The 18057-nt window shown below is 45.3% G+C and overlaps 1 protein-coding gene across 1 annotated transcript in view; it reads left to right on the plus strand.

Annotated features, from left to right (window-relative positions):
- Positions 1-17803, plus strand: part of LOC110206064 (tissue alpha-L-fucosidase-like) — an 18047-nt gene extending 244 nt beyond the window's left edge. Inside the window, exons 1-8 of the mRNA XM_020983084.2 lie at positions 1-190; positions 7577-7711; positions 10074-10211; positions 10992-11097; positions 12304-12504; positions 13764-13954; positions 15164-15263; positions 16742-17803. The exon at positions 1-190 is cut by the window's left edge and continues 244 nt beyond it. Of these exons, the coding sequence (XP_020838743.1) occupies positions 1-190; positions 7577-7711; positions 10074-10211; positions 10992-11097; positions 12304-12504; positions 13764-13954; positions 15164-15263; positions 16742-16882 (1202 nt within the window). The 3' untranslated portion in view covers positions 16883-17803. The remainder of the gene's footprint in view (positions 191-7576; positions 7712-10073; positions 10212-10991; positions 11098-12303; positions 12505-13763; positions 13955-15163; positions 15264-16741) is intronic.
- Positions 17804-18057: the final 254 nt, after the last annotated feature.

Below are 18057 nucleotides of genomic sequence, written 5' to 3' on the forward strand. Positions count from 1 at the left end.
ACTCGGTGCCGGCCTGGGGCAGCGAGTGGTTCTGGTGGAGCTGGCAGGGCCGGCACGATCCCCAGTACGAAGCCTTCATGCAGCTGAACTACCCCCCGGGCTTCTCCTATCCCGACTTTGGCCCCCAGTTCCAGGCCAGCTTCTACGACCCCAAGCGGTGGGCAGACCTCTTCGAGGAATCCGGGGCCAGGTGAGACAGGGCGGGGCCATCCAGGGAGGGCCTAACCCGGCCCGGCTTTGCGAAGGAGGAAACAAACCCGGAGGCGTCGGATTTCACCCTGGAGCCCCGCTGCCATCCACCCAAGGGTGGGCAGAGTGGGGCCAGGGCTCCGCCCGGACCCCACCCCAACTCCTACATCGATTTACATATAGCCCAGTTTTATCCCATCCTTTTCATCAGATAAGGATACTGAGGCAGCATGAGTAACTTGCCCGGTTGGGGTTGGGGTTGCTTTGGTTTGGGGGATTTTGGTACCCCCAGCGACTGACACATTGGCTGAAGTACTTAGTAAATGTTTGTTGATTGACTGTCCCAGACACGGGGCTGGTAACTGTAACTAGATTCGAACTTAGCTCTTTCTGACTCTCGAGTCCAGGTCTGTCACTGCTTTTTAGAGAATAAAGCCTTGCCTTGGTACCAACAAGCTACAGTTGTCCTGGTAGTAACAAGGATTCATGAAGGGCTTACTGTGAGTTAGAAGGGGCAGTGAGGTGGCCCAGTGGGTAGAGCTCCAGGCCTGAAGTCAGGAAGACTCACCTTTCTGAGTGCAAATTCAGCCTCAGACACTTCCCAGCTTTGTGACCCCTGGGCACTTTACCCTGTTTGCCTCAGATTTTCCTTATCTGTTAAATGAGCTGGAGAAGGAAATGGCAACCCACTCCAGTATCTTTGCCAAGAAAACCTCACATAGGGTCATGAAAAGTCCGGACAGGACTGAACAGCAAATGACTTGGAATGAAAATTCCTTGGGAGTAGGGACTGTTTCATTGATTGTATTTGAGTAGTGAGTAGGCCAGGGCCTGACACGTATTATAGGTGCCTGTTGATGGTTGGAACCATAAAACCTTTCTGAGGCTCACTTTTCTCATCTGTGAAATGGTTAGGTTTACCTGTGTCACCTTAGGCAAGTCACTTAACTTCCCTTCTAAGACTTACTTTTCTCACTGAAAAATGAGGAGGTCGGATTAAATGGCCTCTGAGGGTTCTGTATACCGGTTTTTTTGCATAGAGCTGTTTGCGTGTTGTCTTGCCCATCAGATTGTAAGCTCCTCAGGCTAGGAATTGTTTTTTGCCTTTCTTTGTGTCCCCAGCCCTTATAGCTTAGCCTGGCGTGTAATAAACTATTAATAAATGCTTTATTGCCTTGAATCAGCAAGCATTTATTCAGCTCCTTAGGTGCTGCTGTGTTCTGCCCTAGGGATGCAGAGATAGGGGAGCTGGTGTGTAAATTGAGGCAGCTCCTTCTAAAATTGAGTAAATTCCTCTCAGGAGACCTGAAACAGTGTAGGTGGGGTAGCGTCTCTGGTGCTTCGGGTTTGAAGCTGGCTATTCCTGGTAAGGGAGTACAAGCAGGGTAGTGAGCAGCAGGTCAGGTGACAAGATGTCTAGATTGGCTAGATAATTAGGGGCAGAGGTGAGAGCTGGCTCATCCTACCATCGTGTGTGGACACTAGGTGGCGCAATGGATAAAGTGTATGCCTGAGTCAGGAAAACTCATCTTCCCGAGTTCAAATTTGGCCTCCAACATTTAGTAGCTGGGTGACCCTGGGCAAGTCACTTCACCCTGTTTGCCTCACTTTCCTTATCTGCCAAATGAGCTGGAGAAGGAAATGTCAAACCACTCTAGTATCTTTGCCAAGAAAACCCCAGATGGGGTTATGAAAAGTCGGACAGCACTGAAAACAACTGAACGACAATCTAACGCTCCCTCAGAATGAGGCATCAAACAAGAGAGCTCACGTTTAGAAAGTGGGGTTTTTCCCCACAGCACCCGGTGTACTGGGAGAAAAGTATCGTCGCTGCCTTTTGAGAAATGAGGCAGCTGAAGGTTAGAGAAGGGAAAGTAGCAGTAGGCCCTTGACATGGCCAGGAAACAGCTGAGACCCCAGGGCTGGTCCTCGGTGTTCTTTGGCGCTCCTTTCTCTGCACCTGGCTTCTTCTGACTGTTCACCTAAGATCCAGTTAGGAGACAGCCTGGGGTCATTTAAAAAAATACAAAGCACTTTACCCAGAATAAGCAGGGCTTACAGGACCTTGGCTCCTGACTCCCTGTGTGAGCAGTCTACCTCTTAAGCCTCAAATTTCTCTTCCTAGATCTAGGGCTGAAAAGATCAATTCCTGGGTAATCTTAGAAGTTACCCAGCTCACCCCCTTATTTTAGCAATGAGGAAACAAAAACATAGTATCTCCCACACACCAGAAGTGACACCTCAAGTGCATACCACTCTCACAGGGTCACTTTAAGGATCAAGTCAGGAAATGAACCCGAAGAGCTTTGTAAACTGGCCTCACTAAGATTATTGCTTTCACTTCTCTCCTTGCTTCTCTTCCCTTCCCCACCCACCAGAGTTTTCTCTTTTGGCCACTCAGGACACCTCCCCTTCTTAACCCCGCTCCACTTCCCCTTCTTGTCCCAGTTTTTTCTGTGTTCCTTTACTTTCGCTTCTGTACAAGAAAGATGAGCCAGGGAAACTGGGCTTTCTCTTTTGGGGCAAATGACTTCCAGTAGCAGAAGTTGATGCTGTCCCCATCTTTGAGTTATAGAATCATGAGAGCCATAAGGGAGAGCCATTGGGGGCTTATCTAGTCCACGGCCATCATGTGACCCATGAGTAACCTGAGTAGCCTTTCCTGATTTCCCCTTAATAGCATCTTCCCTCTGTGTTTATCTCCAACTTCTCCTGCCTGTAGTTGTACATGATTGTTTCCATGTGGTCTCCCCCATAAGATTGTAAGCTCCTAAGGGACTGTTTTGTGCCTTTTTTTTAAATACCCTCAGGGCTTAGCACAGAGCCTGACCCTCAGTAGGTGCTTAATAATGCTTATTGGCTGGCAGAGAAGACAAGACTGATCCAAGGTCACAGAGCCAGCAAGTTCCTCGGTCTCTGAACTTTAGCGCCATGTGCCATAAAATGAGGACAATCATAGACTCTACCTCAGGGTTACTGGGAAGCTTTCGTTGGACGTGGAGAAACTGGAGAGTGTGCAGGAGGGCACCCAGGACAGTTTAGCCCAGGCCATGTGTGGTTGAGTTGAGAACTGAGTTGTGCATGTTTAGCCTGGAAAAGAGAAGGGGAGGACATTAGGGCCGACTGATCATTGAGTGGCTCTGTTCAAATATGTTTCCTGAGCCATGTGATCAGACTTCTTTCGTGTGGCCCAAGGGCGAAGGGGAGACGTTTGCGGAGAAGCCACTTTATGCTTAACATCAGGGAAATCACTTCCTATTGATTCATAAACTGTGCAGACAGGGAATGGCAGGTTCCCCGTCCTTGGCAATCTTTAAGCTGAAAATGGTTATAGTAAGGATGAAAAAGAAATGACTTAACAGGATTCTTATGTCATGGACCCTTTTGGAAATCTGGTAAAGCCTGTAGAGCCCTTCTCAGAATGTATTTAAATGCAGACTATACAGTCCATAGGGATATGAAGGAAACTATTTTTTTTTAAATCCAGGGACCTCCGTGGGGGCAGCTAAGTGGTACAGTGGATAAAACCCTGGAGTCAGGAGGACCTGAGTTCAAATCCGGACTCAGACACTTGACACTTTCTAGCTGTGTGACCTTGGGCAAGTCACTTAATTCCAGTTGCCTCACAAAAAAAAAATGCGGGGACCTCCAATTAAGAGCCCCTTCTATGCAGGTGGGACTAGATGGCCTCTCATGCCCCTTCCAACTGGCAAATACTTATTAGAGTTTTGCCTGTGGATACTTACAAGGTTGTCAGTCAATACTTATGTATTAAACACCTACTGTGTGTCAGGCACTGTGCTTACAACATAAAGAGCAAGACAGTATGGAGACAACTATGTACAGCTGAGCTATATATAGCATAAATAGGAAAATAAACAGTAGATGAAAGGTACTAGAATTAAAGGGGATCTGAAAAGGCTTCCTATAGAAGCCAGGAGGCAGAGATGAGGACTTTGAGAGGGTCAGAAAGCCATAAATGTGGAAGGCTGGACTTGAACTCAAGTTACTCTATCTGGCTGGCCTCTCCCTCCTGTTGTTATTCCTTGCAGGAATGAGATTAGAAACCATTTCTCCTAATTTCCCGTTCAGTACTTCTCTGAACACTCCCTATGCCTCCATGAAAGAATCATATCCTGTCTCCAAAACATGAAAAAAACTCCTCATCTTTCAAAGATAGAAATTTATCCATATAGGCATTTCTCAGGGTGACAGCATCAGTTAGATGTTCTTATCATGGTAGAACTCCTATAAGTTCCTACCTTTTCTCAGGCCATTTAACATGATTTTGGTGACTACACAGGAAAACTGTGCTTGTGACCTGGAAACTAGCTTAATGGAGTTTTGTAAAGTTCTGGATGGGCAGCGTCTTAACTTCTGTTGGTCCTTTATCCACTCTACAAATCAGAAATGAAGGAAGCGGCTTCAGGGGTCAGCCCCAACCTTGTCATTTTACAAATGACTAAACCGAGGCCTGTAGAGGTGAAGTGACGTTCCCAGAGTCCCAAGCCTGGTCTTGTCACCCAGTCACTGACTGCGGACATCTTTGTACTCTTTTCATCTCCTCTGCTCCTGAGAGACAGTATGACCTGGTGGGTAAAATGCTGGAGCGGACTGAACTGGGAGGGACGAAGAAAGGCCTAGGTTCCAATCCTGCCTTTGCCAAGCTCTGTGTGCCTCTCCAAGTCATCTCTTCGTGCCTGGTGGTCTTCATCTGTGTTGTGAAGGGGGAATGTCACCCAACAGTACTCATGAAAAGAAGTACGTGAAAGTGTGTTACAAGCTTGAAAGCCGCTTATAGATGTCAGCTGTTGCCATTCTCACACAGGTTTAGAAGAGGGAGTTTTAACCTTTTTTTTGTCTCCTGGACCCTTTGGCAGTCTCTCTTCTCATAATAATCTTTTGTAAATACATAAAGTAAAATAGGATTGTAGGGGCAGCTAGGTGGTACAGTGGATACAGCACTGGCCCTGAAATCAGGAAGAGCTGAGTTCAAATCCGGCCTCAGACACAAAACACTCACTAGCTGTGTGACCCTGGGCAAGTCACTTAACCCCATTGCCTAGCCCAAAAAAAAAAATAGGATTGTAAAGTAGACCAGTTATTGAAATACATTTGTCAAAATTGTTTTAAAAAAAACAAGTTCACAGACTCCAGGTTAAGAACCTCTAGTTTAGTGGAATAAGTGTATAGGATCTCCTGTCCTCCCAGTATCTTCCACCATAAGATCTTTAGAAAAGAAATCAAGAAAGATGGTTTTCCTTAATAGCACATGATTCTTTTCCCTAGTTATATTCAGATTGATCTTGTTCTCTTGGAGGTGGAAGGGGTTACAGAGACTAGCAAGGCCAACCTCCTTTTATTGAAGAATTTGGGGCCCAGTAATGTTAAGGAACTTGTACAGTCAGAGTTAAAGGCACCTGAGTCCAGAATGCACAGATTTTACTCGTGATGTCCAGGGTTCTTCCCAAGCTTACCACATTGCCTTCCCACATCCTCATGTCTACTGAGAAAAACAGTAACTGCCAACTCTAGACTTCTCTGTTTTTTCAAGGGAAAAAAGTTAAAAAGAGCAGGTGGCTACTGTGGGGGAAAAGGAAGAGCTGGTGAACATCCCCTCTCACTAGTCAATTCAACAAAAGTAAACTGAGGTACATACTCTGAGCAAATCAGCTTATTAACTGTGACGCACACAGTTATTAATTGTTAACAAAGCATGTCAGACTGGCCAGTTCAGTAAGGCCAGCTACCTCAGTAAACAGAGGGGGACCTTCGTTATTGACATGCAGGAAAGAAGGGGGCCTAGGAACATTACAGTTGGCTACACGAAGAAAAGTGGGTTGGCATTCAGCTGCAGCTAATCATGGCCCTCTCTGGCCATTAAGGAGTGTTCGTTGTTTTATGGGATTCATCCGCCTCTTCTAATCTTGGTTAGGAGAGCGATATTCCAGGCTGGCCGACCCTTTGAAGGAGATCAAATCTCCTCTAACTGCACGAGAACAGGCAGGGATCGAGACATCTTTAGGGGGATGGCACCAGGTTCAGTTGGTTGGGGCTTGCAGACAACAAACAGATGTCCCAGGGACTAAGTACCTCAGTGGTGATGACTTTTCCTTTCAACCACCCCTTTAAACTAACTCAGAGGGAAAACTGCATTCCTGAGCTTAACTGGGGATAGAGAAGGAGGCTGGAGCAGTTATTAAGTAGTACAGAATAATTTTAATGTCCTTACCACACCCCATTTGTTCCCCTCCTGCCTCGCCCTGGCAAGTTAGTAGTGAGTTTAGGATTGCTACTTCCTTAGGATGCCATCATGAAATCTAAAGGCTGGAGCAGTCCCCTGGTCCTTCTCCTTGACCATCAGACATTCTTAAGTCCCAAAGATAATCTTCAGTATTTTGAAAGGCCTGTGATTTCCTTGGTGTGAACATCCCCTTTCACCCATGTAGATTATATTCCTCCCTGTTATCACCTAGTGGCCAGTCTTCTCATGGTAAGCTTTTAGGCTGGTTCTGGGTTAACAGAATTGTCATTGTGATCTGTTTGAAGCCTTGCCAGCCATATCTTGGACTCTGCCAGCTCTGCCTTTAAGAACATAGGCTCATGTTCAAAGCACAGTGAGGGAAGAGGAGAGAAAGAAGCTGAAATGTGAAAGGAAGGGGAGTTATCTGTGTGAAGAACCCCAGAACCTCCCTTTATCCAGATGTCTCTTCCCCCAAGCAATCCCTGAAGTGCCTTTTAAAGCCCCCATTTATTTGTTGGGAATTTTTAAGGGAGCTATTGGTCCCCTTCCACCCTCAGTAAAGTAGAAATAGAGGCAGAAATTTTGTAAGGTGTGAATTTTTTTTTTAATTTCTAATATATAATATTTTATTTTTTTCCCCAATTACATGTAAGGCAGGAATTGTTGAGGCAGATTTGGCCTTGATAAAAGGAAAAACTTCTACCCTGAGAGTCATCCAAAAGAAGCCTGGGCTGCTTGGGGGGGGGGAGCTACTTCCCCCTCCCTTGAGGATTTAGAACAAAGCCTGAGGAATTACTTGTCAGGTATACTGTAGTCAGGTTAGGTACCCTCGGAGGTGCCCTCCATCCCTGAGATCTGTGACTCTGCAGGAAGCCTAGTAGCCAAAGGAACAAAGCTTTCTACCACGGGAAGGCTGGAGGAGTGGCCATAAATTGCTGCTGGCCTCTTCTTTTGTTCACATTTGATTCCCTAAGCATTTATTAAGCATCTTCTATGTGCCGTACTCTGGGGATATAAATGCAAAAACAGCCCCCGGCCTTCAAAAAGTTTACATTTCACTGAGGCCCTGTGTACACAGATGGGTAAATATTTGAGAATTTGAGCAGGAAGAAAGTATTAATAATGTGGCTTTGATTTCCACAGGTATGTGGTCCTGACCAGCAAGCATCATGAGGGCTATACACTCTGGCCCAGTCCTACATCTTGGAACTGGAATTCTGTGGATGTGGGGCCACACCGAGATCTGGTGGGTGAATTGGCACCTTTCCTCCGAGAGAAGTAAGTGTGTTTGGTTTTTTATTAACCCTGGACTCGTCTTTGCTGGCCTTCACTCACTTAAATCTCCTCAGCTTGTCCCCTTGGCTTTCCCTAGTAACTAAGAGTAATCTGCAGAATGGTCTCATTGTCATCGAGCATTATATTGTCCAGGCCCTGCTTGTTTGAGGTTTAAGCCAAAGATGACCAGGCTACAAGTGGCATTTGGCTGGTGAATAGAAGCTGCCCAGAATGGGCCACAGTGTCTGTGTCAGCCTAGGAAAGAATCTACCGACCTGGGGGCTTCTCCAGTCCTACTGTTCAGGAAGTGTTTTGAGGCCTGGTTCAGAACGATAGTTCTGAAAAAGATCTGTGGGTTTCGTGGACTGGGAGCTCAGCAGGCATGAGCAGTATAAATGGGTGGCCAAGATAGTTACTGGGCAGAATGGGCTGCCTTCCACAGGGTGGGTGACCTCTCCTCAGAGGTCTTCCAGCAGAAGCTAGATGACCACTTGTTAGCTATGTAGTAGTGGAGTTTCTTGTCCTGGATGGCTTGGCCAGGGGTTGGGAACCTTTGGCCTCAAGGCCACACGTGGCCTTCTAGGTCCTCGGGAGGGGCCTTTTGACTGAGTCCAAGTTTTACAGAACAAATCCTTTTATTAAGGGGTGGCGCAGTGGATAGAGCACCGGCCCTGGATTCAGGAGGACCTGAGTTCAAATCCTGCCTCAGACACATAACACTTAGTAGCTGTGTGACCCTGGGCAAGTCACTTAACACCATTACCTAGCCAAAAAAAAAAAAGAAAGAAAAGAAAAGTTGCTTTTGAGTATTGGATTCTGTGATTGTGATTATCAGGCCATCTCCTACCACCTGCCCCTCCATTCCTGTGTTCCTCCTTGGGTTTTGCAAAATATGCCCACACCACTCCTTACACTTCTCATCCTGCCCTTTCTCCTGAGCTGAAGAAAGATTAGAATTTGAGTTGGTGGCAAAGCAGGAAATCCAAACACTGGAGCTTCCTTCTTCTGAGTTTTGAGTTAGCGCTCCCAATAGGATTGGTAACTCCCTGCTTAGATCTGGGTCTAACACATCAGTGGTTCTCAAAGTTATTGAGTACCCACATCCCACCTGTCAGATTGGCCAACAGGACAAAACAGGACAATGATCCATGTCGGAGAGGATGTGGGAAAATTGGAGCACTAATGCATTGTTGGAGTTGTGAAATGATCCAACCATTCTGGAGAGCAATTTGGAACTGTGCCCAAAGGGCTGTAAAAATGTGCACACCCTTTGACCCAGCAATAGCACTTCGAGGGCTGTATCCCAAAGAGATCATAAAAACAGGAAAAGGACCCACATGTGTAAAAATATTCATAGCAGCTCTTTTTGTGATGGCCAAGAATTGGAAATTGAGAGGATGCCCATCAATCGGGGAATGGCTGAGCAAGTTGTGGTTTATGAATGTAATGGAATACTGTTGTACTATAAGAAATGATGAACAGGCTGACTTCAGAAAAACCTGGAAAGACTTGTATGGTCTGATGCTGAGTGAAGTGAGCAGAACCAGGAGAACATTGTACACAGTAACAGCCACGTTGTACAGTGACTAATATTAATAGACTTAACCCTTCCCAGCAATACAAGGATCTAAGACATCTCTGAAGGCCTCATGATGGAAAATGTTATCCATATATGAAGAAAGAACTGTGGAGATGAAGTGCAGATCGAAGCATACTATTTGCTATTTTATTTCTTCTGTTGTGTTTTGTTTCGTCTTTCTGATGGTTCCTCCTATTGGTTGTAATTCTTTGGATAGTTTTTTTTTTTGTATGTTTGTTTTTGGTTAGGCAGTAGGGTTAAGTGACTTGCCCAGGGTCACACAGCTAGTAAGTGTTATGTGTCTGAGGTCCGATTTGGACTCAGGTCCTCCTGAATCCAGGGCTGGTGCTCTATCCACTGTACCACCTAGCTGCCCCCTATTGGTTCTAATTCTTATTTACAACATCACTAATGGGAAAATATGTTTAATAGGAATGTATATGTATAGCCTATATCAGATTGCATGCTGTCTTGGAGAGGAAGGTGAGGAGGGATGGGAAGAAAAACTTTAAACTCAAAAGCCTATGGAAGTGATTGTTGATAATTCAGAATATGGAGTCGGGAGGACCTGAGTTCAAATCAGGCTTCAGACACTTGACACTTACTAGCTGTGTGACCCTGGGCAAGTTACTTAACCCCATTGCCTAGCCAAAAAAAAAAAAAAAGAATAGGATAATTCAAAATTAATTAATCCAAAAAAAAGTAGGTCTCACTATTTTTATTTTAAAAGTAGCTGTTTAAAAAAATTCCTTGTGAGATAATTCAGTTTCCTCTTCATCTTTTTAGGAAAATCCATTATGGACTGTACCACTCACTCCTGGAATGGTTTCATCCTTTATATCTGCTTGACAAGAAAAACAACTTCACAACCCAGAATTTTGTCAAAGCCAAGATCCTACCAGAAATGATTAATCTTGTGAACAGGTAAGAACCTCTCTGATCTTCAGTTTTCATCCTCTACAAGATTGGGTTGGTGCATTTATATTATAATTCCCATCTCATGGGGCTTTATAACCCTAAAGGGCTAGAGAAATGGGAGGTGCAGGCAGTTGTTTTTGTTACTTGTAAAATGTCCTCTTGGGGATAGCTCTGACTGCAGCCTTACTAAGGGGGTAAAGTGAAGGTCCTCCTATATCTCCGAGGAACCAATAATTTCTATGGAGTGAAGGGCCAGCTAGAATAAGCCTGCTAACACTTCCCTGGGAATGGGTTCAGGGAGTAGCATTCTATGGTTTCAAAGCCTTTTTATTTTTTTCAAGTATGCCATCTCCCAGTGAACAGCTTACTTTCCAAGGCAGACAACATCTTCTTAGAGAGTGTCTGAGGGCACTCAGATGAAGCAGCTTACCAGGTCCACATAGCCAGTATGGTCCAGGGGTGGGACTTGAACCCAGGTCCTCCTGACTCCAAGGGAGCTCTCTGACCACTACTCCATGTTGCCTCTCTACAAAGTACATGACATCCATGCTTTCAGCCCTGTAAGGGAAGGACAGCAGTTTAGTTCCACTGTTACAGATGAAGGTACTGACTCAAACAGTGAAATTCCTTGCCTGAGGTTATATGGTTCTTCATAAGTACTTGAGCCAGGCCTAGGCCTTGGGTCTCTTGACTTCTGGTCACTTAGACTGCTAATCACTTAGACCCCTTTGATGTTCTAGATTGTAAAGACTCCTCCAGCATGTCCGCCTTCCATGTGTCTTTCAGGTACAAACCTGACCTGATCTGGTCTGATGGAGAATGGGAAGCCCCTGACACTTACTGGAATTCCACCGAGTTCCTCGCCTGGCTGTACAATGACAGCCCTGTAAAGGTAGGTGACTGAAGGACTGGTTGTGACTGTAGAAGGTGGAGTGAGCCAGGGCCTGGAACCAACTGTATCCTTCCTTCCCGTCCGTGAGTGGTCAGGAGAGAAGGGAATTCTGGATGGGGAGATAAGGAGGCTCTCCAAGAATGCAGGATGCAGCATGCTGCTGTGGGGATGTTTTGTGGGGCTGAGGCAAGAGTAAGAAATTCAAGTTCCTGTACAGTCACATTGTTCCTGGCAGATGTTGAAAAGAATTATTCCCTTGGGGAGGGAGAGAAAATTTAGAACTCAAAATCTTATGGAAGTGAATGTTGAAAACTAATAATTAATTTAAAAAATTGTTGCCTAGCGTAGAGTCTTAGGTGACATCCAGAAGAGGCTGTTGGGTCTGGGGCACGCTCACTCAGTGTGCCAAGGCCTAGGAATGTAAATTTCATTTCAGCTAGTGATGTTTTATGCAATACCTACTATATGCACACTGTATTGATAAGACACTCTAGGAGGGGAAATAAATCACATGCACAGAGCTATAATATAAGATAATATGTATGATCTGTGCATAGGATGGGTCCAGTTGTAGGAGAAAGCTAGGAAGGATAGTTAACATATTGGGTAATGAAATACAAAAAGATCTTGATAAGACTAGAGCCCTGGGCTGAAACGATGAAATGAATAGGGGTGAATAGCAAGTCTTCACTTGGGTACAACATGTCATCTTCACCCCTGTAAGATGCGGGGCTGGAGGGGGGAGGAAGAATGAACAGGCAACAATTGTTCTGAAAAGGACCTGAGGAATTGGCGATAGAATTCACCTGGGTCGGCACTGTGATTCGAGAGTGGGGGGTGGGGAAGGGACATTAAGAGGGCCCGAGCTTCTAGGAAAGAGAGGTGATTGTCCTGCTGCATGGTCCTCTTCGGACCTCACCTGGAGGATCATGTTCGTTTGTGGCCACCACAGCTCAAAAAGGACATGGAAAAGTTAGAGAGTGTCAAGAAGAAGACAGCTAGGATGGGAAGGGCTGTGCACCCTTGTCATGTGAGGACTGGGGAAGGAATAGGCTTGTTCAGTTTTACTTAGCAGAATCCATTCTTGAATTACAAAGTCAGCTAAGAAAACCCAGTAGATTTGCTTTTACAGCTAGGTTCTGTAGCCACAGGAATCCATGGGGCTCCATCCATGGTGACTGAGCTCTTCCATTCTTCATTATTTAGGATCAGATTGTGGTTAATGATCGATGGGGCAAGGACACTGGGTGTAAACACGGGGGCTTCTTTAACTGTATGGACAAATACAAGCCAACGACTCTTCCAAAACGCAAGTGGGAGATGTGCACCACCCTTGATAAAAGATCCTGGGGGTATCGTCGAAACATGGACAGCAATGAAGTCCTGACCGATTTAGAAATCATTGAGGTGAGAGCTGCTTCGGCTTTGGTCTCCTGAACCAGGGTGGAGAGAGGGAACATGTAGTGAGAAGGCAGTGGGGGTCAAGAGACTAGGGATTGGGTTTTAGCTACACGGTCTCTTCCTTCAGTATGCTTTCTCATGTGTACTTTTAGAAGATTGGACTGAGGGGCGGCTAGGTGGTGCAGTGGATAGAGCACTGGCCCTGAAGTCAGGAGGACCTGAGTTCAAATGTGGCCTCAGACCAAACACTTGACACTTACTAGCTGTGTGACCCTGGACAAGTCACTTAACCCCAATTGCCTAAAAGCAAAAAAAAAAAAGAAAAAGAAAAAGATTGGACTAGCTCATCTCATATCTTGTATATATCAGGTATCTGACATTCTGTGTTGAAAAAGTCTTCTACCTAGCTCTGAAATTGTGAGTTCTAAGGACTCTTCCTGCTCTGAAATTCTCTGTTCCAAGAAATTTCCCAACTCTGAAATTCTGTGTTCCTGCTCAAACATTTTGGGTTGTAAGAATCTTCTTCCCAGTTCTGACACCATCTTCTTCGTGAAGCCTTTCCTTACCCCTGTGCCCTCCCTTCTAAACTACTCTCTATATATTTATATTCATTCATTTTGGATTTGTGATATATGTATCAATATATTATGTACTTCGTAACTTCCCCATTGTAACGGAAACTCCATGTCATTCTTTTGTTCAGTCATTTTTCAGTCATATCCATCTCTTCCTGACCCCATTTGGGTTTTTCTTGGCAAAGACATTGGAGTGGTTTGCCATTTCCTTCTCAAGCTCATTTGACACTTGGGAAAACTGAGGCAAACAAGGTGAAGTGATTTGCCCAGGATCAGACAGCTAGTGTGTGTCTGAGAGTGGATTTGAACTCAGTTCTTCCAGGCTCCAGGTAGACACTCTGTCCACTGCACCGCCTCATGTCATTCTTTACTTCCTTGTATTGCCAGTGCCTCTTACACTTGCTGTGTAACTTATAGAAGTTAAAAAAAATACTTAATTGGTTTACATGAGGTCCGTCCCGCGCTGAGATTCCTTGTGTCCTAAGGCTCCTTGTAGATCTGAGATGCTGGAGTCTAAGCAGCCCTCTTTGCTCTATGCTTCTGACCCCCACGATCCCTAAAGGGCCTGAGATTCAGAGAATGTACCCCAGGTTGTGGTGTTGTTGTTTAACATTTATGAATTTCAGAGCAGTGTATTCAGTACCAGTATTAATAGGTGAGGGCACTTCATCATTTGTTTCTTCTTTCCAGGAACTAGTTTTTGTCGTGAGCCTTGGAGGAAACTATCTGCTGAATGTTGGGCCAACAAAAGATGGGATCATTCCCCCCATCTTTGAAGAAAGGCTCCGTACTGTGGGGAGCTGGCTGAAAACCAATGGGGAGGGAATCTATGCTTCTAAGCCATGGAGGGTGCAAATGGAGAACACCACCACCACCATAAGGTAAGTTGCCCCCTCTGCCTTTGATTGGGTCACAAAGTCTAGTATTTTATCCCAAATGAATATCCTTCTTGTATGTGGACGTGGCTTACTATCTCCCGTGTCCAACAGAGCCTCCCCGTGATCCCTTACCTGCTGAGCCCAGCAATCTTCAGAAGCCTCCTCATTTCCCTCACATTAAACCCTTTTGTCCATAGACTGATAAAGGAATCAAGGTCATGGAGGATGAGGGAGGAGTAGAGTTAGAAAGATGACAATGACCTTTGACATTTACACTGTGCTTTAGATACCTTGTCCTTCTGCATGATGGGTAGTTAAAAAAAATAGAATCACCCCCATTTTTCAAATGAAGAAACTGAGGCTCAAAGGTAATCCAGGTGGGGGCAGATCTGGGGCTTAAGCCTACATTCTGGCTCCAAATCTTTTTTCCCCCTTTCCAGCTCATACCTGTTTATTGTTCTTAATCTACAAATGCTTTTCTCCAGATGATCTTGTGCTATGCTTCTACGGGCTTTTTTCCCCCTCAAATGCTTGGGTTGTTTGGTGAAATAGTGCCCTTATTCATTGCTGTGGAAGAGGGCACAGAACACTGGCTGTGGAGTCAGAGCACCTTCTGGGTTGAGATCCCACTTGGAACTTATGACCCAGGTACCTTGGGCAAATCCCAGCTCCCTGGGCCCCCCCCTTTTCTGTAAAATGCCCCTGAGGTCCCTTTCCAGCTCTCTCTAGGATCCCAAGATGTTCCATACATTAAGTGACAGGAAATACTTGCTGAGTGTCTACCTTATATTCACCTAGTGAAGTATCAGGTAAATTGATTGAAAGGAATTGTTTAGAAAGGGAAGCAGAAGGAGAATGTTACCAGGGATTTCCCAGGGATTTTTAAAGGGATTTCCCAGGTTCTAAAAACTTGACAGGAACTCTGAGTTCAAGTAATGGATTCATCCATGAGAATGGCCTCTTTTTTTTTTTTTTTGGCAAGGCAGTTGAGGTTAAGTGACTTGCCCAGGGTCACAAGCTACTAAGTGTCAAATGTCTAGTCTGAGACCAGATTGAACTGAGGTCCTCCTGACTCCAGAGCCAGTGCTCTATCCACTTTGCCACCTAGCTGCCCCTGGGAATGGACTTTCAGTGGGGCAGGTGCTGTGCGGATATTTCGCTGAAAGGTAAAGGCTTTCGTTTGGATAAGTCTGTGGTGGCTGTCTTCTGCAGGTTCACCATAAAGCAGTCCGATGTGTACGTCTTCTACAGTGATTGGCCACAGGATGGTGTGCTCCGACTGACCTCCCCCATCCCAACAAATAGGACAACAGTAAGTAGTCTTACCACTGTTGTGGAAAGAGCTTTCTAGTCTCAGGGAAAATCCTCGGGGGCAAAGATGTCAAATTCATGGGGCTGCCTGCAATCAATAAAGATACGCTGCAACAAAGATGATGTCCATTTGTGGTTCTCTAGGTTACTAGGCAGCCTGCAGGGGTCAGTCTGGCTCTTCACTGCTCTGGACCCCTTTCCCTGGGCTTTTCTGTTGCCCATTATGATTCTCAGTTCCCTGCAGCGGAAAGACCTCTTCCACCATGTGCACACTCAGCACCTTACAGGCATCATTTGGCCTGTTCTAGAGCTGTCAGCATGCTTCATAATTTTGTTGTCTGAGAACTTTCTCCATAAATATGAGAAAACACCTCACCCCACTCCTTTACGGAAGTCAACTTTTTTGGCTGTATTGATTGATTTTGCTGATTTTTTTTCTTTTTCTTGTTCTTTTTTTTGGGGGGGGGTTAAGCAATGGGGTTAAGTGACTTGCCCAGGGTCACACAGCTAGTAAGTATTATGTGTCTGAGGCCGGATTTGAACTCAGGTCCTCTGGAATCCAGAGCCAGTGCTCTATCCACTGCACTACCTAGCTGCCCTTCTTTTTCTTCTTAAAAAAAGTGTATACACACACACACATATATACATATATGTGTTATAAGAGATAGCTCTCTGGGAAGGAAAGGAATATAGGTGGGAAATGTAGTCAATATAAAAACTTAATTAAAAAACAGAAAGATTTCCTACCCCAAGAACCTTACATTCTGTAGAGAGATACATTATCTATACAACAAATATATATGAAATCAATGCTAACCTAATAAAAGAACTGTTTCTGCCCATTCAGTGAGGGTATGGTAATGTGAATTATTAAAAGCATTTTTACCCCGTTTTATAGACTGATAGGAGTCCGCCTTCACTTAGCTGAGCTCCTCTAACTAGGAAGTATTGGAGCACAAACCAAGTCTTTAGGCTGTAAGTCTGCTGCCCTTTTTGGTAAATCAATATGGAGGCTCCTAGGTGGTGTAATAGATGGAGAGTCAGACTTCAGAGTCAGAGAGACCTGTTTGAATCCTGTCTTGGATGCTTCATGACTGTGTGACCCTGGGCAAGTCACTAACCCTCTGTCAGCCTGCTTCCTCATCTGTAAAATGAGATAATATAGCACTTTCTCCAAGATTGTTCTGAGGATCAAATGAGGTAACATATGTAAAGCACGACATCAGTTCTCTTAAAAAAGCTATCATCTCCTTGGGTAGCACAGGCTTATGTGCAGATGGTCTTAATTCTTGGATCAGACATGAGCTCACTGTACAGCCTTGGACAGACCACTTCCCCTCTCCGAGGGTCAATCTCCTTTCCTGCCTGATGAGGAAAATGGACCAGATCATGTCTAACATTCTTCCCCACTGTTTCAAAGCCTTAGAATTGGCTGCATGTAAAGGTCGTGTCTTGTCTTGTCTTTCCCTTTCTTTCTAGGTGAGCATGTTGGGAGTCCCAGGGTTTCTGAAGTGGTCACAAGACTCAGTGGATCAAGGCCTCTTTGTTTACCTTCCCCAGCCATCTCCAGCTATTGTCAAGATGATGGTTTGGACCCTCAAACTAGAGGAAGTCAAGTGAGGCATCATGTCCCACACCACACCTGTGGTTTGATTTTTGCTTCTAAGACATGATCACTGCAATAAATTGGTTCCACTCTTACTTAACCTGAGGTGGAGGTTTCTGACCCATCTTAATCAAAAGACAATGCGCACCCTGTTTGACCTCAGTTGGGTACCTCTGGTTTATAAGCCTGCACCTCCCTCCATGAAAGAAAGGCTTTTCAGGAGGGAGATCTCAGGGTTTCCCTATTCTTACGCGTGTAGTTAACCTCAGAAGTTATTTAGTATGGATGTCTCCTCCTCTTCCCTCCCTCCCCATACCGCCTCTGAGTCAGGTGCCTCCGTCCTGTAAGTAGGGGTCAGGCACTGGAAGACAGAAGGAAGTAGGACAGGTTTAGCCAGGTAATGCCACATTGGTTAGTTTGGTGTCAGCTGCTAATGGAAGAAACTTCCTCAAGGGTGAGCCGGAGCCTGAAGAAGTGGGGATCCCAGTAAAATGCAGCACTGAATGAGCAGGGGGCAGGGGCCTGGCTGTAGGGCCACGTTTGTGAATTCAGCAGCACCTCTCCAGGGGCACGAGAGCAGGATGGCTTCCCTGGCTATCCCTGGCATTCCACTTCTTAGACTTACACCCACCACCTACCATGGCTGCATTAGAAAGCCCCGAGTGTAATTCTAAACAGTGGTTGGTAATTGGTTGGGGTAGGGAGGATAATGGGAAAGGAGGCTTGGTGACATTCATATGATGGAGGGTTTGCTTTTTTTTGCATTCTAATCTGAAAAGCCATGAATGGCACCATATCACCTGATGTTAAATTCTCTTTCAAAATGAACAATTAAGGAAGAAATGCTCTAATTTCATTTTTCTGTCCTCGGCCTCTTTGTATGTGAATGTTTTGACACCTATTTAAAAAAATAAACTTTTTCCATTTAACAAGAATGTTGTGTGGTTCATTCTGCAGGTGGGACCTTCCTGCCTTATCAGAAGTCACTTGGTACAAGAGATCTTCAGGGTGTCCCCCAAATTGAATAATAAAGTCAGAATCCTGATGTCGGACAGTGAAAGAGTGACCCATTGGGAGGCAGAAGTGCTGGGGTCCTAGTGCTGCCACTGCCACCGCCTCACGTGGGAACCTTGGGCAAGTCAGTTTCTCACTCTGAGCCTCACCTTCCACCTCCATAAAGTGGGAATAA

Source organism: Phascolarctos cinereus, unplaced genomic scaffold (genome assembly GCF_003287225.1).
Source record: "Phascolarctos cinereus isolate Bilbo 61053 unplaced genomic scaffold, phaCin_HiC Scaffold_726;HRSCAF=1367, whole genome shotgun sequence".
Classification (NCBI taxonomy): domain Eukaryota; kingdom Metazoa; phylum Chordata; class Mammalia; order Diprotodontia; family Phascolarctidae; genus Phascolarctos; species Phascolarctos cinereus.